Source organism: Cyclopterus lumpus, chromosome 21 (genome assembly GCF_009769545.1).
Source record: "Cyclopterus lumpus isolate fCycLum1 chromosome 21, fCycLum1.pri, whole genome shotgun sequence".
NCBI classification, from domain to species: Eukaryota; Metazoa; Chordata; class Actinopteri; order Perciformes; family Cyclopteridae; genus Cyclopterus; species Cyclopterus lumpus.
This window is the reverse complement of record NC_046986.1, coordinates 887,890-909,762: the sequence shown is the minus strand read 5'-3', so window position 1 is coordinate 909,762 and position 21,873 is coordinate 887,890. Positions and strand designations below refer to the sequence as shown.

The 21,873-nt window shown below is 46.0% G+C and overlaps 1 protein-coding gene across 1 annotated transcript in view; it reads right to left on the bottom strand.

The window, feature by feature from the left end:
• The window catches only part of adcy5 (adenylate cyclase 5), an 80,121-nt gene extending 58,891 nt beyond the window's left edge, over positions 1–21,230 (bottom strand). Inside the window, 1 exon segment of the mRNA XM_034561458.1 lies at positions 19,426–21,230. Coding sequence (XP_034417349.1) covers positions 19,426–20,364 — 939 coding nt within the window. The 5' untranslated portion in view covers positions 20,365–21,230.
• Between the last annotated feature and the right edge of the window lie 643 nt (positions 21,231–21,873).

Here is a 21,873-nt window from a genome sequence, read left to right as displayed (position 1 = left end):
AAGTTATTCTAACCAAACGTAGATGACGAAGTCTGCGTGTTCTACGAGAGGACCAGTGCTTCCTGTTTGGGTGGGTGTGTGTGTGGGAGGCCTCTGACCCAGCAGGGGGTCAACATGAACACTCTGCGGCTCCGTGTTGTCTGTAGATTCACCCGACACCGATTATAAGAAACAAAGTCACGTGAAGCCATCGGCGGACAACGTGAAGCTCCGCCCACTGTATTAGAGATGATACGCGAAGCTCCGCCCACAATATGTGACAAAACACGAACAGGAGAAAAAAGAAAAAGGATCGACTGATATGACCCTGATCAAGTCGAAAGTAAATATTCATGTTCATGATTTACATAAAAGTGATGTAATGTTCAGATCAAGGCTGAGATACCCGTTAATAATTACAGTTATTAAACTATAAAATGTAGTCTTTTCTTTGGACGTCAGCTGAAGTAATAAAGGTCCAGAATGATGTGAAGTCGCTTGGTTTTGGAGTGTGCGCGTGTGTGTGTGTCTGTGGTGTGTGCGTGCACGTGTCTGTGTGTGTCTGTGGTGTGTGTGTGCTCACACACGTGTCTGTGTGTGTGTGTGTGTCGATGTCCCATGATCCTCTTCACTGCCTAATACATCTCTACATCATCTGCATAGGAGAGGACGTATCATCTCTAATACATCTCTACATCATCTGCATAGGAGAGGACGTATCATCTCTATTACATCTCTACATCATCTGTATAGGAGAGGATGTATCATCTCTAATACATCTGTATAGGAGAGGACGTATCATCTCTAATACATCTCTACATCATCTGTATAGGAGAGGACGTATCATCTCTAATACATCTCTACATCATCTGTATAGGAGAGGATGTATCATCTCTAATACATCTCTACATCATCTGCATAGGAGAGGATGTATCATCTCTAATACATCTCTACATCATCTGTATAGGAGAGGATGTATCATCTCTATTACATCTCTACATCATCTGTATAGGAGAGGATGTATCATCTCTAATACATCTGTATAGGAGAGGACGTATCATCTCTAATACATCTCTACATCATCTGTATAGGAGAGGACGTATCATCTCTAATACATCTCTACATCATCTGCATAGGAGAGGACGTATCATCTCTAATACATCTCTACATCATCTGCATAGGAGAGGACGTATCATCTCTAATACATCTGTATAGGAGAGGACGTATCATCTCTAATACATCTCTACATCATCTGTATAGGAGAGGACGTATCATCTCTAATACATCTCTACATCATCTGTATAGGAGAGGACGTATCATCTCTAATACATCTCTACATCATCTGCATAGGAGAGGACGTATCATCTCTAATACATCTCTACATCATCTGTATAGGAGAGGACGTATCATCTCTAATACATCTCTACATCATCTGCATAGGAGAGGACGTATCATCTCTAATACATCTCTACATCATCTGTATAGGAGAGGACGTATCATCTCTAATACATCTCTACATCATCTGTATAGGAGAGGACGTATCATCTCTAATACATCTCTACATCATCTGTATAGGAGAGGACGTATCATCTCTAATACATCTCTACATCATCTGCATAGGAGAGGACGTATCATCTCTAATACATCTCTACATCATCTGCATAGGAGAGGACGTATCATCTCTAATACATCTCTACATCATCTGCATAGGAGAGGACGTATCATCTCTAATACATCTCTACATCATCTGTATAGGAGAGGACGTATCATCTCTAATACAGCTCTACATCATCTGCATAGGAGAGGACGTATCATCTCTAATACATCTCTACATCATCTGTATAGGAGAGGACGTATCATCTCTAATACAGCTCTACATCATCTGCATAGGAGAGGATGTATCATCTCTAATACATCTCTACATCATCTGTATAGGAGAGGACGTATCATCTCTAATACAGCTCTACATCATCTGCATAGGAGAGGATGTATCATCTCTAATACATCTCTACATCATCTGCATAGGAGAGGACGTATCATGTTGCTCAGTATTAGAAATAAATTATATTGGTTTGTTTGTGAGGGAAACAACCAGTGAGGTTGAGGAGTCAATAAAACCGCTCATAAAAGGTGTTTGGAGAAAGTGTGACTCAACATAACCACATTCACCCAAAATACGATGCGGCGTATCCTCAAACGAGATATCTCATAACAGTGTGTGCGTTTCACTACGAAACACGAGGCTTTTCAAAATAAAGTCTTCAAAGGAAAAGATGGTGAAATACTGAGTTTGGCTTAATAAAAGATGATGTGACATCTATGAATGACAGCTTCCTTTATTCAGCTGTAGATACGAGCCTCAGCAGAACGACAGACAGATGCACACTCACGCACACACAGTTCTCCTGGCGGAGGTAATAGCTTCAGTGGATGTCACCAGCTGAGAATGCACAACATCACAGCTTCAGCAGCTGTTCACGAGTATCAGAAGCAACAGTTCAGCATCTCACCACTGTGAGGCGCTCGAGCGGGTTCGTCTATCAGGACGTTGGATGGATGCGGCGGCCATCAGTGAGCCTTGAGAATCTGAAGGACGGCGTCAGGTCCACGTGGAGTGAAGTCTCGGCCATGTCACTGCATGCTGTACATAAACAGCACTATTGTACTCAGGAGTTTCCGTAGCATAATTCCTTCTCTTTGCCCATAATCACACTTCCATGAACATATTTACGAGCCCCCAGAGTTCTGTCTTTTAAGAGTGGAAATCTGGCACGGGACACTGTGCTTGAAAGTGTTGAACCCTCAATAATCTCTTGTAGTCGTTGCATATGAGGCGTGAAATATACTTTAAATATATATGAAAGTACATTCAGTCAATCCAGAGGACCATCAAGACCATCCCAGCATAAAATAATTTATTTTAAGTATTTTACTGGGTTACTTAAAATTTACATTAAAATTAAAATCCATCCATCCATCCATTTTCAATACCGCTTATCCTCATTAGGGGGCGCTGGAGCCTATCCCAGCTGACATAGGGCGAAGGCAGGGGACACCCTGGACAGGCCGCCAGTCCATCGAGGGCACATGTAGGGACATACAACCATTCACTCTCACATTCACACCTATGGGACATTTAGAGATCAATTAACCTGCAGCATGTCTTTGGACTGTGGGAGGAAGCCGGAGAGCCCGGAGAGAACCCACGCTGCCACGGGGAGAACATGCAAACTCCACACAGAAGGACCGCTCCGACCGGGAATCGAACCCGCGGCCCTCTTGCTGTGAGGCGACAGTGCTAGCCACTACACCAAATCAAAATATATATTTTAATTGAAATGAAAAAATGTAAATTGAAATGAAACACAGTATTTTTAACCCTAGATGACACCGATTGTGCGTGCTGAGCGTCTTATTATTGTATTTTAACATCACAGTTCAGCGAACACGACTTCGTTGACATGAGAGCCACGAGGATGACGGCTGCCGCTGATCCCTGACCTGCGTGGCAGACTCCATATAAGGCCGAGTGGGGAGCGTCTGGGCCTTATCACGTCCTGCGCCTCGCAGTCATAATACATGTGGGACGCGTCGCCGGAGACGGATGTGAGGACGCAGCCGTCCCTCGACGACCACAGAAGGATGGTAGAAGGCTCCGATAGGGACCGCCTGTAATTTGAGAGCCGGTTATAGCTCAATCTAAGCAGCCCTTTTCTAAAAATAACCAGAATAAACAGATGAGCAGACACACTCTTCTCCCTGCGCTGGGAGTAGAGACACTTTAACATTTCATAAAACGGAAAATATGCAACACGTGTCAGCTATTAGAAAGTAAAGACCGCTGACGGCTTCTTAGCTCGTTGAGAAGCGGTTCATCTTCAGAAGGCACCAATCTGAGAAATGAGACAGCTGCTTTAATTATACTTCATATTGTTTTATTGTTATCGAGCTGTATTCACCATCTAGTGCTGCTTTGCTGCAGCTGTGTGAACCCAGAATAAAACATTTATTTGTGATTTAATTGCCACAAACAGATGAAGAAAAGATGCCGAAAGAACTAAATGATAATGTGGATTTTTAAAAAGTAAGGTTGTTAGTTCTCTCCTAAAAACGACACGCTTGTTTTCTGAATGGAGTTTTGGTGCTAAGCTAAGCTAAGCTCACAATGTAGCAGCTCCATCAACGCTCAGAATAACTTCAGTTATTGTTTGTAGCACGTGGTTTGTACACGTATATTTATACACAGTATCACCTGGTCTTTTAAAACCAGTCAACGTGTTCTTGTTCTTGCATAACGACAATAAAGGTTGTTTCAAAGAATGTCATCTGTAGGTTTTGGACTGGTTTTAAATGTCACTGTGAAATAATAAGTGACATTGGTGGTGGTTCTGGGTAACTGGCACGCTGCTTCATGCCCCACAATGGGGCCTCTGTAGGACTATGAAGGGGTCCGTTTGATGCCAAGTAGACCAAACAAGTCTCTGGTCCAGCAAACACCAGATTTAGAAAACAAACATTTCTTGTGACATTGAGCCCACATGTATTCTTGTGTGTTTACATAAAACATGTCACAGTGCAGATCTGTAAATAAGCTGCATGATCAGCTCCGTCATTATCACATCAAGGACCTTTTCTCTCACTATCATTCCCCCGGTGAGTCATCTGGAAATGTGAATCTCTTGTATGAGTAACAGAAAAACACTACCCCCCCCCCCCAACAACCTAAAGACAGGACAATGGATTTGTATTCATTACTGATAATGGATTTACTTTCCACAATTAGCATAATGGCACATAATGGCTGAATGGAGTCTTCGTGCCACCTTGACAAAGGCAGCCTGTTCTATGGAGCTGTGCATGCAGCACGCATTGAGCACATGGTCCTGAAGCCAACACTGCTGAATGCTTTGGTATTAATATTATTATTATTAAGCTTTTTGAGAATCTTTTATGCTACAAGAATCGTCTGTGCAGGAGAGACGAGTGCCGAGTTCCAGAAGAAGACTGCAGAGTTGTGTTGAAGTTCAAAGGAAGCTTCAGGCACTCGTCCCCCCAGACCAGGAGAACCATCTCAATCACTTACATGTGACATGTTGACAACAGTCAATGTGTCACATGACGGTGTTTACAGGAACCTGTGAAGCAAAGCAGGAGGTCCGTTCCATTTTTGGATGAAATATCACTTTTCTAATATTTGGCTCAACATTGAGACTGCTTGAAATGTGTTCTGACCAAATTGTTGAAGCTGCATTCTCTCTACTGACCACCAGGGGGCGACTCCTCTGGTTGTATAGAAGTCTATGCTTCATGTGTTAAAGCTGCATTCTCTCTCCTGACCACCAGGGGGCGACTCCTCTGGTTGTATAGAAGTCTATGCTTCGTGTGTTAAAGCTGCATTCTCTCTCCTGACCACCAGGGGGCGACTCATCTGGTTGTATAGAAGTCTATGCTTCATGTGTTAAAGCTGCATTCTCTCTCCTGACCACCAGGGGGCGACTCCTCTGGTTGTATAGAAGTCTATGCTTCGTGTGTTAAAGCTGCATTCTCTCTCCTGACCACCAGGGGGCGACTCCTCTGGTTGTATAGAAGTCTATGCTTCGTGTGTTAAAGCTGCACTCTCTCTCCTGACCACCAGGTGGCGACTCCTCTGGTTGTATAGAAGTCTATGCTTCACGTGTTAAAGCTGCGTTCTCTCTCCTGACCACCAGGGGGCGACTCCTCTGGTTGTATAGAAGTCTATGCTTCATGTGTTAAAGCTGCATTCTCTCTCCTGACCACCAGGGGGCGACTCCTCTGGTTGTATAGAAGTCTATGCTTCATGTGTTAAAGCTGCATTCTCTCTCCTGACCACCAGGGGGCGACTCCTCTGGTTGTATAGAAGTCTATGCTTCATGTGTTAAAGCTGTATTCTCTCTACTGACCACCAGGGGGCGACTCCTCTGGTTGTATAGAAGTCTATATAAATGACTCTACTTCTCTTGATGTATTCCCTCAGTAAACATTGTAAACATTAGTTTTTGGTCTCAATCTCTAGTTTCAAGTCTTCTTCAATACAGAATGATGTTCATTTAGTAAATTATGGTCATTTAGAGCCAAACAGACCATAAAGCAGGGGACGCTTTAGGGGCGGGGCTACAAGGTGATTGACAGGTCTCTACGTCACTCCTCCTCAGTCCAGATATGGTCAATTAAAACTTTCATCACAATAAGAAATCATAATGATCATTTACATGTATATCAACTCAAATGTGATTTCTCAATTGTCTTACTGCTCTGTAGGATGAGGAAAACGTGCCGTGGTAATTTCAAAATAAAGGCGCGTCTTAAAGATGATTAAGTGCTTCGATGACATTGGACTGATATTTAAATGCTGGATGTGTAAACAGGAAACTTTATGTCAACATTGTGCCCCCAAAAGGCCAAAAACAAGCCTTCCATCTTTCAGCTGGTTGTAACCACTAATGTCACAAACAACCACCAAACTAACCACGAGCCCAACTCTCCTCTCTGGTTCTGCTGGGGAACGAAGATCCAGCCAGGAAACAGGAAGTAAGCGTTTCCCTGGTTACCGTGCACCGCTGGTTTTACACATGACACGCGTCAGGATGAGAGTTTTATTCATGAGTTTAAAGCAGAGATCACTCACACACACACACACACACACACACACACTCACACACAGACACACACACACACACAGACACACACAGACACACAGACACACAGATACACACACACAGAGAGAGATACACACACACACACACAGACAGACACACACACACACAGACACACACACACACACAGACACACACAGACACACACACACAGACACACACACACACACAGACACACACACACAGACACACACAGACACACACACACACACACACACACACAGACACACACACACACACAGACACACACAGACACACAGAGACAGACACACAGAGACAGACACACACACACAGAGACACACACACACACACACACAGACACACAGATACACACACACAGAGAGAGATACACACACACACACACAAACACACAGAGCCAGACAGACACACACGCACACACACACAGAGAGAGATACACACACACACAGACAGACAGACACACACACAGAGACAGACACACAAACAGACACACACACACAGACAGACACACACAGAGCCAGACACACACACACACACACAGACAGACACGGTAGGGACCATGACACAAGGACTCTTCTAGGAACAAGGTACAGTCATCCAGGAAACCGCTGTCCTTGTGCTGTTCCATCACAAGCAACAAGACCACAACAAGCTACAAGACCACAACAAGCTACAAGACCACAACAAGCAAGAGGACGACAACAAGCTACAAGACCACAACAAGCTACAAGACCACAACAAGCAAGAGGACGACAACAAGCAACAAGACCACAACAAGCAACAGGACGACAACAAGCTACAAGACCACAACAAGCAACAGGACAACAACAAGCAACAAGACCACAACAAGCTACAATACCACAACAAGCAACAAGACCACAACAAGCTACAAGACCACAACAAGCAAGAGGACGACAACAAGCTACAAGACCACAACAAGCAAGAGGACGACAACAAGCAACAAGACCACAACAAGCAACAGGACGACAACAAGCTACAAGACCACAACAAGCAACAGGACAACAACAAGCAAGAGGACGACAACAAGCAACAAGACCACAACAAGCTACAAGACCACAACAAGCAACAAGACCACAACAAGCTACAAGACCACAACAAGCTACAAGACCACAACAAGCAACAAGACCACAACAAGCTACAAGACCACAACAAGCAACAAGACCACAACAAGCTACAAGACCACAACAAGCAAGAGGACGACAACAAGCTACAAGACCACAACAAGCTACAAGACCACAACAAGCAAGAGGACGACAACAAGCAACAAGACCACAACAAGCAACAGGACGACAACAAGCTACAAGACCACAACAAGCAACAGGACAACAACAAGCAACAAGACCACAACAAGCTACAATACCACAACAAGCAACAAGACCACAACAAGCTACAAGACCACAACAAGCAAGAGGACGACAACAAGCTACAAGACCACAACAAGCAAGAGGACGACAACAAGCAACAAGACCACAACAAGCAACAGGACGACAACAAGCTACAAGACCACAACAAGCAACAGGACAACAACAAGCAAGAGGACGACAACAAGCAACAAGACCACAACAAGCTACAAGACCACAACAAGCAACAAGACCACAACAAGCTACAAGACCACAACAAGCAAGAGGACCACAACAAGCTACAAGACCACAACAAGCTACAAGACCACAACAAGCAACAAGACCACAACAAGCAAGAGGACCACAACAAGCAACAAGACCACAACAAGCAACAAGACCACAACAAGCTACAAGACCACAACAAGCTACAAGACCACAACAAGCAACAGGACAACAACAAGCAACACGACCACAACAAGCAACAAGACCACAACGAGCTACAAGACCACAACGAGCTACAAGACCACAACGAGCTACAAGACCACAACGAGCTACAAGCAACAAGACCACAACAAGCTACAAGACCACAACAAGCTACAAGACCACAACAAGCTACAAGACCACAACAAGCAACAAGACCACAACAAGCAACAAGACCACAACAAGCAACGAGACAAATCTGTGGACGATAATAAAAGTTAGTATCTTGACGATTATGAAGAACTGTGACGTAACGCAGGATCTGCTGATCATCTGCATATGAAACAATAACAGCTGAAGCTGACGTAGAGCCCAGAAACAGAATGTGTTCATTCAGCACAACTCGTGATTATTAATGGACAGAAAAGAAGAATAAACAAGGACAGAATCTGCTGCTGTGTGTCCTCGTGACGTTCAGGCATCATCGAGAGGAAGGGTCACATTTCAGATGGCAGCCGCTTCACGAGCTTCAAGTCCTCATTAACTCCTTCATGAGGAAACGTCCGCTAATCAAAGATCCATCGACAGCAGGCAATACAGGAAGTGACCATCACGGGAAGTGACCATCACGGGAAATGACCATCACGGGAAATGACCATCACGGGAAGTGACCATCACGGGAAATGACCATCACGGGAAGTGACCATGACAGGAAGTGACCATCACGGGAAATGACCATCACGGGAAATGACCATCACGGGAAGTGACCATCACGGGAAATGACCATCACGGGAAGTGACCATGACAGGAAGTGACCATCACGGGAAATGACCATCACAGGAAGTGACCATCACGGGAAATGACCATCACGGGAAGTGACCATGACAGGAAGTGACCATCACAGGAAGTGACCATCACGGGAAGTGACCATGACAGGAAGTGACCATCACAGGAAGTGACCATCACGGGAAATGACCATCACGGGAAGTGACCATCGTGGGAAGTGACCATCGCGGGAAGTGACCATCACGGGAAGTGACCATCGCGGGAAATGACCATCGCGGGAAATGACCATCACGGGAAGTGACCATGACAGGAAGTGACCATCGCGGGAAGTGACCATCACAGGAAGTGACCATCGCGGGAAGTGACCATCGCGGGAAATGACCATCACGGGAAGTGACCATGACAGGAAGTGACCATCGCGGGAAGTGACCATCACAGGAAGTGACCATCGCGGGAAATGACCATCACAGGAAGTGACCATCACGGGAAATGACCATCACGGGAAGTGACCATCACGGGAAGTGACCATCACGGGAAGTGACCATCACGGGAAATGACCATCACGGGAAATGACCATCACAGGAAGTGACCATCACGGGAAGTGACCATCACGGGAAATGACCATCACAGGAAGTGACCATCACGGGAAGTGACCATCACGGGAAATGACCATCACAGGAAGTGACCATCACAGGAAATGACCATCACAGGAAGTGACCATCACGGGAAATGACCATCACGGGAAATGACCATCACAGGAAGTGACCATCACGGGAAGTGACCATCACGGGAAGTGACCATCACAGGAAATGACCATCACAGGAAGTGACCATCACGGGAAATGACCATCACAGGAAGTGACCATCACGGGAAATGACCATCACGGGAAATGACCATCACAGGAAGTGACCATCACGGGAAGTGACCATCACGGGAAGTGACCATCACAGGAAATGACCATCACAGGAAGTGACCATCACGGGAAATGACCATCACGGGAAGTGACCATCACGGGAAGTGACCATCACAGGAAGTGACCATCACGGGAAATGACCATCACGGGAAGTGACCAAAATGTACAATAAACAAGTGTCGACTACATGTTGAATCACTCACAGCATGGATGTATTTATCTCGTCTCTACTTGGTTCAACAGAAGTGACAAAGAAAGCTCGACGTCTTCCTTGAATGTTTTGGGTTTTAATAATAAACCCGCGTTCACTTCCTGGGTAAACTATTTATTGCTTAATGTTGTCGCTTCTCAGATGTCCGCTTGAGAAAAGGTTTCCTCGTAACAAACCACAGGAACGCCAAGCATCGCTGTGCCGTCATGGCAACGATGCCAACGACCAGACGTAATGAGGGCGGGGCTTGAACCGACCACGTGATCGGGATTCAAATGCAACATGAAAACATCAGAACATTTTAAATACAAGTAGATCACAATAAATATCAAGAGTTTGTGCTGTTCCATCACAGCAGCTTTAAGCTTGGAAGTCTGTTGTTGTTATTGTTGTTATTATTATTTGTCCACCTTTACAGACTTGGGCTTGGAGCAAAAGATTTGAAAAGTGACTCAAACGTCCCACTAAAAGTTGCAGAATTGTTGCTACCTATAAATACTTTAATGTATGCAGCCAGGCACAGCGTGAGGCTCACATGATGGCTGAGAGGAGACAAAGATGCAAAGTGTTTCTACGTGTGATCTGATGACAGAACATGGAGCTGTAAACGTATTATTAGAGCCCAGTTCAATGACTCTGGTTGTTAAATTATCCAAATTGGTTTCAGACCTTCATCCTCACTTCTCACACCACAGCAACACAGCATTAAGATGGACCCCTACCCTACCCCCCCCCCCTCCTGGACCCTCGACCCTGTCTTCATGGAAATAACCTACAGTAAAGATGTTCTTGACCTCCTGTGTTTAGGTCATAATGTCAAGATCCGAGCTGAGCCGCCACACACACACACACACACACAAACACAACCACACACACACACACCCACACACACACAAACACAACCACACACACAACCACACACACACACACACACACACACACAAACACAACCACACACACACACACCCACACACACACAAACACAACCACACACACAACCACACACACACACACCCACACACACACAAACACAACCACACACACACACACCCACACACACACAAACACAACCACACACACAACCACACACACACACACCCACACACACACAAACACAACCACACACAACCACACACACACACACACACAAACACAACCACACACAACCACAACCACACACACACACACACACACACAAACACAACCACACACACAACTACACACACCCACACACACACACACACACACACAACTTCCTGCTGGTTTGGGTGAAAAAACAAACAGAAAGCAGCTGACAGGAAGCTGTTATCTGACTGAATAATGAAGTGTTAATTCATGTATTTTTGCTGGAGAAGATTAATAAGATGATTTATTCACATCATTTAAATCCATAGCAGCCAATAACCATCAAACGTGCTGATCAGCCAGAAGCAGAAGCTCCCTAAAGATGTGTACCATAATTATTTATAATCCCCCTCAGTACCAACAGACCGGTGATGTCTGGAGGTAGAAGCACACACAGGTGCTCTTGAGATGGTGTTTGTGAAATAAAATCTGTTGCTAAGCTACAGGAGCACTGAGCGCCGTATTTCTGGCCTCGCAGGGGAATGCGTCAGCAGCGGTTCCCCGAACGGTAACTCTGCTTCCATGTTTGGTTCAAATATGAACCGCCACACATTCCAGAATACCACAAAACAATAGCAACTGCGTATTTTCACACGCCGCCGAAAGGGGACGATGTGAAATCTGAGGTTTAGATTCTGATCCATAGGAGGTCGTCTACGTCTTAAGGCTCTAGAGTTCATGTAGACCTTTATCAGAGGAGGACGTCTACGTCTTAAGGCTCTAGAGTTCATGTAGACCTTTATCAGAGGAGGACGTCTACGTCTTAAGGCTCTAGAGTTCATGTAGACCTTTATCAGAGGAGGACGTCTACGTCTTAAGGCTCTAGAGTTCATGTAGACCTTTATCAGAGGAGGACGTCTACGTCTTAAGGCTCTAGAGTTCATGTAGACCTTTATCAGAGGAGGACGTCTACGTCTTAAGGCTCTAGAGTTCATGTAGACCTTTATCAGAGGAGGACGTCTACGTCTTAAGGCTCTAGAGTTCATTTAGACCTTAATCAGAGGAGGACGTCTACGTCTTAAGGCTCTAGAGTTCATTTAGACCTTTATCAGAGGAGGACGTCTACGTCTTAAGGCTCTAGAGTTCATGTAGACCTTTATCAGAGGAGGACGTCTACGTCTTAAGGCTCTAGAGTTCATGTAGACCTTTATCAGAGGAGGACGTCTACGTCTTAAGGCTCTAGAGTTCATGTAGACCTTTATCAGAGGAGGACGTCTACGTCTTAAGGCTCTAGAGTTCATGTAGACCTTTATCAGAGGAGGACGTCTACGTCTTAAGGCTCTAGAGTTCATGTAGACCTTTATCAGAGGAGGACGTCTACGTCTTAAGGCTCTAGAGTTCATGTAGACCTTTATCAGAGGAGGACGTCTACGTCTTAAGGCTCTAGAGTTCATTTAGACCTTAATCAGAGGAGGACGTCTACGTCTTAAGGCTCTAGAGTTCATTTAGACCTTTATCAGAGGAGGACGTCTACGTCTTAAGGCTCTAGAGTTCATGTAGACCTTTATCAGAGGAGGACGTCTACGTCTTAAGGCTCTAGAGTTCATGTAGACCTTTATCAGAGGAGGACGTCTACGTCTTAAGGCTCTAGAGTTCATTTAGACCTTTATCAGAGGTTGTCTACGTCTTAAGGCTCTAGAGTTCATGTAGACCTTTATCAGAGGAGGACGTCTACGTCTTAAGGCTCTAGAGTTCATGTAGACCTTTATCAGAGGAGGACGTCTACGTCTTAAGGCTCTAGAGTTCATGTAGACCTTTATCAGAGGAGGACGTCTACGTCTTAAGGCTCTAGAGTTCATTTAGACCTTTATCAGAGGACGTCTACGTCTTAAGGCTCTAGAGTTCATTTAGACCTTTATCAGAGGACGTCTACGTCTTAAGGTTCTAGTTCATGTAGACCTTTATCAGAGGAGGACGTCTACGTCTTAAGGCTCTAGTTCATGTAGACCTTTATCAGAGGAGGACGTCTACGTCTTGAGGCTCTAGAGTTCATTTAGACCTTTATCAGAGGAGGACGTCTACGTCTTAAGGCTCTAGAGTTCATGTAGACCTTTATCAGAGGAGGACGTCTACGTCTTAAGGCTCTAGAGTTCATGTAGACCTTTATCAGAGGAGGACGTCTACGTCTTAAGGCTCTAGAGTTCATGTAGACCTTTATCAGAGGAGGACGTCTACGTCTTAAGGCTCTAGAGTTCATGTAGACCTTTATCAGAGGAGGACGTCTACGTCTTAAGACTAGAGTTCATGTAGACCTTTATCAGAGGAGGACGTCTACGTCTTAAGGCTCTAGAGTTCATTTAGACCTTTATCAGAGGAGGACGTCTACGTCTTAAGGCTCTAGAGTTCATGTAGACCTTTATCAGAGGAGGACGTCTACGTCTTAAGGCTCTAGAGTTCATGTAGACCTTTATCAGAGGAGGACGTCTACGTCTTAAGGCTCTAGAGTTCATTTAGACCTTTATCAGAGGAGGACGTCTACGTCTTAAGGCTCTAGAGTTCATGTAGACCTTTATCAGAGGAGGACGTCTACGTCTTAAGGCTCTAGAGTTCATGTAGACCTTTATCAGAGGAGGACGTCTACGTCTTAAGACTCTAGAGTTCATGTAGACCTTTATCAGAGGAGGACGTCTACGTCTTAAGGCTCTAGAGTTCATTTAGACCTTTATCAGAGGAGGATGTCTACGTCTTAAGGCTCTAGAGTTCATGTAGACCTTTATCAGAGGAGGATGTCTACGTCTTAAGACTCTAGAGTTCATGTAGACCTTTATCAGAGAAGGACGTCTACGTCTTAAGGCTCTAGAGTTCATTTAGACCTTTATCAGAGGAGGACGTCTACGTCTTAAGGCTCTAGAGTTCATTTAGACCTTTATCAGAGGACGTCTACGTCTTAAGGCTCTAGAGTTCATTTAGACCTTTATCAGAGGACGTCTACGTCTTAAGGCTCTAGAGTTCATTTAGACCATTATCAGAGGTGGACGTCTACGTCTTAAGGCTCTAGAGTTCATGTAGACCTTTATCAGAGGAGGACGTCTACGCCTTAAGGCTCTAGAGTTCATTTAGACCTTTATCAGAGGACGTCTACGTCTTAAGGCTCTAGAGTTCATGTAGACCTTTATCAGAGGACGTCTACGTCTTAAGGCTCTAGAGTTCATGTAGACCTTTATCAGAGGATGGCGTCTACGTCTTAAGGCTCTAGAGTTAATTTAGACCTTTATCAGAGGACGTCTACGTCTTAAGGCTCTAGTTCATGTAGACCTTTATCAGAGGAGGACGTCTACGTCTTAAGGCTCTAGAGTTCATTTAGACCTTTATCAGAGGAGGACGTCTACGTTTTAAGGCTCTAGAGTTCATTTAGACCTTTATCAGAGGAGGAAGTCTACGTTTTAAGGCTCTAGAGTTCATTTAGACCTTTATCAGAGGAGGACGTCTACGTCTTAAGGCTCTAGAGTTCATTTAGACCTTTATCAGAGGAGGACGTCTACGTTTTAAGGCTCTAGAGTTCATTTAGACCTTTATCAGAGGAGGAAGTCTACGTTTTAAGGCTCTAGAGTTCATTTAGACCTTTATCAGAGGAGGACGTCTACGTTTTAAGGCTCTAGAGTTCATTTAGACCTTTATCAGAGGACGTCTACGTCTTAAGGCTCTAGAGTTCATGTAGACCTTTATCAGAGGAGGACGTCTACGTCTTAAGGCTCTAGAGTTCATTTAGACCTTTATCAGAGGAGGATGTCTACGTCTTAAGGCTCTAGAGTTCATGTAGACCTTTATCAGAGGAGGACGTCTACGTCTTAAGGCTCTAGAGTTCATTTAGACCTTTATCAGAGGAGGATGTCTACGTCTTAAGGCTCTAGAGTTCATGTAGACCTTTATCAGAGGAGGACGTCTACGTCTTAAGGCTCTAGAGTTCATTTAGACCTTTATCAGAGGACGTCTACGTCTTAAGGCTCTAGAGTTCATTTAGACCATTATCAGAGGTGGACGTCTACGTCTTAAGGCTCTAGAGTTCATGTAGACCTTTATCAGAGGAGGACGTCTACGCCTTAAGGCTCTAGAGTTCATTTAGACCTTTATCAGAGGACGTCTACGTCTTAAGGCTCTAGAGTTCATGTAGACCTTTATCAGAGGACGTCTACGTCTTAAGGCTCTAGAGTTCATTTAGACCTTTATCAGAGGAGGGCGTCTACGTCTTAAGGCTCTAGAGTTAATTTAGACCTTTATCAGAAGACGTCTACGTCTTAAGGTTCTAGTTCATGTAGACCTTTATCAGAGGAGGACGTCTACGTCTTGAGGCTCTAGAGTTCATTTAGACCTTTATCAGAGGAGGACGTCTACGTTTTAAGGCTATAGAGTTCATGTAGACCTTTATCAGAGGAGGACGTCTACGTCTTAAGGCTCTAGAGTTCATTTAGACCTTTATCAGAGGAGGAAGTCTACGTTTTAAGGCTCTAGAGTTCATTTAGACCTTTATCAGAGGAGGACGTCTACGTTTTAAGGCTCTAGAGTTCATTTAGACCTTTATCAGAGGACGTCTACGTCTTAAGGCTCTAGAGTTCATGTAGACCTTTATCAGAGGAGGACGTCTACGTCTTAAGGCTCTAGAGTTCATTTAGACCTTTATCAGAGGAGGATGTCTACGTCTTAAGGCTCTAGAGTTCATTTAGACCTTTATCAGAGGAGGACGTCTACGTTTTAAGGCTCTAGAGTTCATTTAGACCTTTATCAGAGGACGTCTACGTCTTAAGGCTCTAGAGTTCATGTAGACCTTTATCAGAGGAGGACGTCTACGTTTTAAGGCTCTAGAGTTCATGGAGCTCGTCCTGCAGGGGAGGAAAGGGCTTAGAAAGTCTCTCCACTGAGTTTCACGGGGAAATTAAAAGCGTGTCCAGAAGCAGACCAGGACCAGGAGGGATGGGTTTAAGAAGGCAGGTAAAAAGAAGACAGATGACAATATTATGATCAATTCAATTAGACGGGCAGGAAAACAAACCCCGTTAGCACTGAAGTCCTGCCAGCGGAGAACGTCCACTAACATGCCCTCCTTTGGGAATTGAAGGGGGAAAACTAACTCAGGAAGTTACTTGAGTTATAACGCTCTTTTGTTATTTCTATGGTTACGATGAGTGCAAATAAACCAGCACCAGATGAGACTGGAGACCACTTTTATGAACGCGTGGTTACATAACGGTCCTTTAAAAGGTTACTCGACTGGTTGTACACATCAAGGTCTTGGTGAATACTACACATGTAAAATAAGTAGCACGACGAAGACCAGATGCACACTGGAGACTAGAGGAGGGATCTTCTCAGACCGGATCTTTCTTTTAGTCCTGTCCATCGGGAGTCTGACTGTCTTCCGAGAGTTCAATGATAAATAAATTCCTAATTCTGGCTCCCACCAGACTGGACCCGATCCTGGACCGTCAGAACACATGTTTGAGGGGACAGCAAACATTACTGGAAGGATAAACTTAAGAAAAGACAAAATATTTATATTTTTCTGTTATATTATTTGATTTGTCTTGCTATTTTAACACTTTTAGGCCCTAATGATTTGAATAGGGAATATTCAAATGTTCATACTGAGAAGTTGATTCAACTCTTTTCCAATGTACGCTTGCAGGAGGCTCCATGGCATCACGTGACGAACCAGGAAGTTGTAATTCCACAGGCATAAAGAGTTGAAAGACTCCTTAAAGGGTGAGGAAGATAAGAGGAAGGAGACTCAAATGCACTGCTGACGTGTACCAGTTTAACCAACGGATCCCGTTGGCTGTACGAACGTATGAAAAACGGATTCTAGCGTTGCACGCTTTGTAATTTCCGCTGCAACATTTCAGGCCAAAAAGAAATGCTGCATCAGCAAAGGTCACGGGGTCAAGTGCATTTCTAAAAAAACGCCATTATCTCGTGATATCACGTAGACAGCAGCGGTCCGAGTGAGAGGGAGCCGGCTTCTATGCAAACAGGAGAAGAAGAGATACGCTCCAGAACAACAAACAGCAGCTCGTTCCCACAACACACGGAATGACAGCGGAGAAGCTGCCGGTCACTCGAACACCGAACCACCGGCCGCTTTGCAGCTCGTGAAACCAAACGCTGGCTTCCAAAAGGAAACAAAAGGATCAGAAATCCTCTCCACACTCACTGCATGTCGGACAGAAGTTGGTGTTCTCTTTCTAAAAAGGTGGAAATACAACGTCACGCGATTATTAAAACGTCATAATCCTGCTGCCTTCAGAGCTACACCCGGTGTCATGGCTGACGGAGCTCCAGACTACAACAGCTGAAGGACTTCTTTGTGTTTCTTCTCTGAACTCTGGAGCAGGAATGCAAAAGTCTTCCTTCTGATAATGTACACAACGTAGATTAAAGCTAAGCCAGCTCGGCCCTGAGGCTCGTCCACTACCCAGCATGCTCCTGGCTGCCTCATGACCGGGCGCAGGGCAATAAGACTCCAGGCCAACCAATGCCTGAAGACCTGGATCCATCGTGGACCAGGTTCAGGCTGCACTTGAGCTGGACTCTGTGTTTACATCATGATGTTGGTGCACAACGTTGTGTTTTAGTGTGAAGATGTCGGCCGTTTTATGACAACATCTAAAGATCAACCACAATAGATGATATTTAGAATAATATTAGTTTTCACCGTCAGTATTTTTGCTTGTTCTAGTGAAGTCTTGAAATAACAAACATGAAGTAATACTGATGTACAAATACTACCAGAGGAGCACGTTATTATTATCAAAGTGCAGTAAAGCCAACAACCGGAGACCCATCTTTCCAGAGCTGAGGGGCAAACACCTCATGTCCTACAGCTCTGCCCTTTACTTAATAAACAATCCGTCCTAAATATGATTCATACCTGTGGTTTAAAAAAGTATTTTTATGCCAACATAAAGACGTTTAACACATGAAGCATAGACTTCTATACAACCAGAGGAGTCGCCCCCTGGTGGTCAGGAGAGAGAATGCAGCTTTAACACATGAAGCATAGACTTCTATACAACCAGAGGAGTCGCCCCCTGGTGGTCAGGAGAGAGAATGCAGCTTTAACACATGAAGCATAGACTTCTATACAACCAGAGGAGTCGCCCCTGGTGGTCAGGAGAGAGAATGCAGCTTTAACACATGAAGCATAGACTTCTATACAACCAGAGGAGTCGCCCCCTGGTGGTCAGGAGAGAGAATGCAGCTTTAACACATGAAGCATAGACTTCTATACAACCAGAGGAGTCGCCCCCTGGTGGTCAGGAGAGAGAATGCAGCTTTAACACATGAAGCATAGACTTCTATACAACCAGAGGAGTCGCCCCCTGGTGGTCAGGAGAGAGAATGCAGCTTAGGCATCACATTTTAGACCCGGAGGTTGATGAACACCAGACCATCTGTCTTTTCTTCTAAATTCAAAGTTACAGTCTAATAAAAAAGTCACAGCCTGTGATGATCTTGTGCATAAGTTGTCTGCAGGCAGAGGAGCAACACACCAGCTGATAATTGTTATGGCAACCAGCAGCTACATCCCAAAGCCAAGTCTTTGTCTATACCGATCAATAGCACAAGTTGTCAATTAAGTTACATAATTAAGTTCATCTTAATAATTAATTATAGAAACGTTTCTTCTTTCTCCACTCAGGAGGCTCCTCTAAGCATGGTGTTGCCCTCCGGTCCTGGTGAACCTGGTTGTCCTAGGTTTCAGTGCAGTGTGGATCAGAGGGTGTTCTACTGGGGTGGCCACACTCTGAAGTCACACCTGGTGTTTGGTGGTTTTGTTTCGCACGTTCTTGTAAATGAGCAGTGGCCGCGTGAAGCCCTGACCCTGCGTATGAGGTGTTGTTGGTGCCCCCCTCCGCCCGGTTCAATGGTGACCTCTCAGCTGCTCTGACAGCGACACAAATCGGGGACGCGCTGGTTCTCTGCGCGTTATTGCGCACGCAGCGTGAGCGCCATGACACAACTTTAGAAGATTCGTGCACATACCTGTTTCCACAGAAAGCTGTCCATTTCGTTCAACACCCACGAGACGGCCACGTGCACCGCGGAGAGGAGAAGTCCAGTGACGACCGCGGCGCGCATCCTGACGGGCAGCAGCGTGTAGACCACATGGATGAAGAACACGGTCCACCAGATGCCCTCCGAGGCGCTCCTGGGCTGCACGAGCAGCACCCCGACCACCTGGACCACCAGCACCAGCAGGATGAGCACGTAGCACACGATCCACATGTGGTCCTGGTGGAACCCGTTCCGGTTGCACACGACCATGAGGACGAGCGTGAGGAAGATGGCCACGGAGAACACCACCGCGTACGGGACGCTCGGCGTCTCCGGGCCGCCGCCGCAGCAGTGGAAGCTCAGCATGACGGTGAAGACCAGCACCAGCACCGCCATGAGCATGGTCAGGCTGCTCTGGTTCAGGCGGAAGAAGTAGCGCTGGTAGAGCCGCTCCAACTTCTCCGACTGGAATTTCTTGGATTTGAAAACGTGCATGACGCCGGAGCAGCACGCCGCGAGAGAGAAGTGCACTTCGGGCATGGCCTCCTCCTCCGCGTCGCCCCGGGGCTTGGACCTGCGCTCCTCCAGACCTAGCTCCACGGACTTGGGTCGCACCTCGCCGTCAGGACGTGTCGGGGACGCGCGGGTCTTGTCTCGGCTCTCCTCGCCATGGTCCTGCCAAGCCGACCGGGACCTGAAGCTGACCCTGCTGACGGTCGTGGTGGCTGTCCCGGGCTGCCGGTGCTCCTGGTCATCCTCCCTCCAGCGACTGCTGGTCCGGGTGAGCTTCTTGCGCGGGGGTCTGGCCGAGTATGGGCACCCGTTGGCCACGGACTCAGACTCTCCCCAAGCGGATCTGTGCTCGGTCCCTCCCCTCAGCCCGGGCGCACCGACTCCGGGTGGGCTGACACTGTTGGATCTGGACATGGTGGAGACCGGCAGGAAGTACACTAAGTCCTGTTCCACTGAGGGAAACCACGTCCGGGACTATTTAGTCCCGAAGATGAGGCGCGTTGAAAGTCTGCCACAAGTTGGATGTTCCATAACTGAATCACATTCATACACAAATCCTTTTTAAATATAGATGAGATTATCCAACGCAATAAGACATGTGTGTGTGTGTGTGGTTGGGGGGGGCTCTGTGAATAAAAACAATTGAACATGCGCAGAAGTCACCGGGGAGCCAGTTCCGCCCCCACCGGAGGGAGCAGGAGATCCAGGTGGATTCGGCTCCACATCATTGGGCCCAATTAACTCCCACCCGCAGCGCGCTGCAGATCAAAGAAAAGCCCCCGGAGATCAAAGCGCAGCGCACCGCCAACGCGCCGCGAGCGCGATAGATCCAGCGGACATGAAGAAAAACCAGGTCCCATGTCGTCTTCTGTGGTCCCGTCAAGTCTCGATGCACCTGCACGCACCGAACACGGCGCGAGCCTCACGTTGCGCCAAAAAGCGCATGATCACGATTCCCCCCCACGCGCCCCCCCCCGGGCACAGGAGACCCCGCTCAGCCGCTCCTCCTCCTCGGCGCATGGCGCAGCCTCGTCACAGCGATCAGCGTCCGGATCAAAGTCCCGACAGCTGTCCATCAAATCTCCCACCCCGGATAGCGACCCCCCTCTTCTTCGTGTAGCTCTGCCGCTGCCTGACTGACTGACTCCGCGCGCATGCGAATCCGCGGCCGCATTCCGTTTCTTCTACAAAGTGTCCCCGCAGCAGCAGCCCCGGTCCATCCGCTCGGTGCGCGTCGGGCGGCGCGTGGCATCACAACGCGGTTAACGCGGTCGCGGCTTTAACGGGATCCATTCAACCAAGTGTGCTTCCTGCGCGCCCGCCTCCGCCGCGCGCTCCCGTTGGAGCGGGGGCGCAGCGAGTCACGCTCCGGCGCGCTGTCATTGGACAACGGGGCCGGTCGATCAAACGTAAGAGACCCCGCCCCCTTGGTCGCTCTCGATGAATGGGCGGGGCCTGTTCTCACAGCTGGAGAGCACGTGCACACACACACTGGGGGGGTGAATCCTCTCCATTGGTTTGCACATAGACATTTATATGTTTATACATTTAAACATTTACGCATTTATATATTTAGACATTTATACATTTATGCATTTATATATTTAGACATTTACGCATTTATATATTTAGACATTTACGCATTTATACATTTAGATATTTACGCATTTATATATTTAGACATTTACGCATTTATATATTTAGACATTTACGCATTTATATATTTATACATTTACGCATTTTATATATTTATATATTTATACATTTACGCATTTATATATTTAGACATTTACGCATTTATACATTTAGATATTTACGCATTTATATATTTATACATTTACGCATTTATATATTTAGACATTTACGCATTTATACATTTAGATATTTACGCATTTATATATTTATACATTTACGCATTTATAT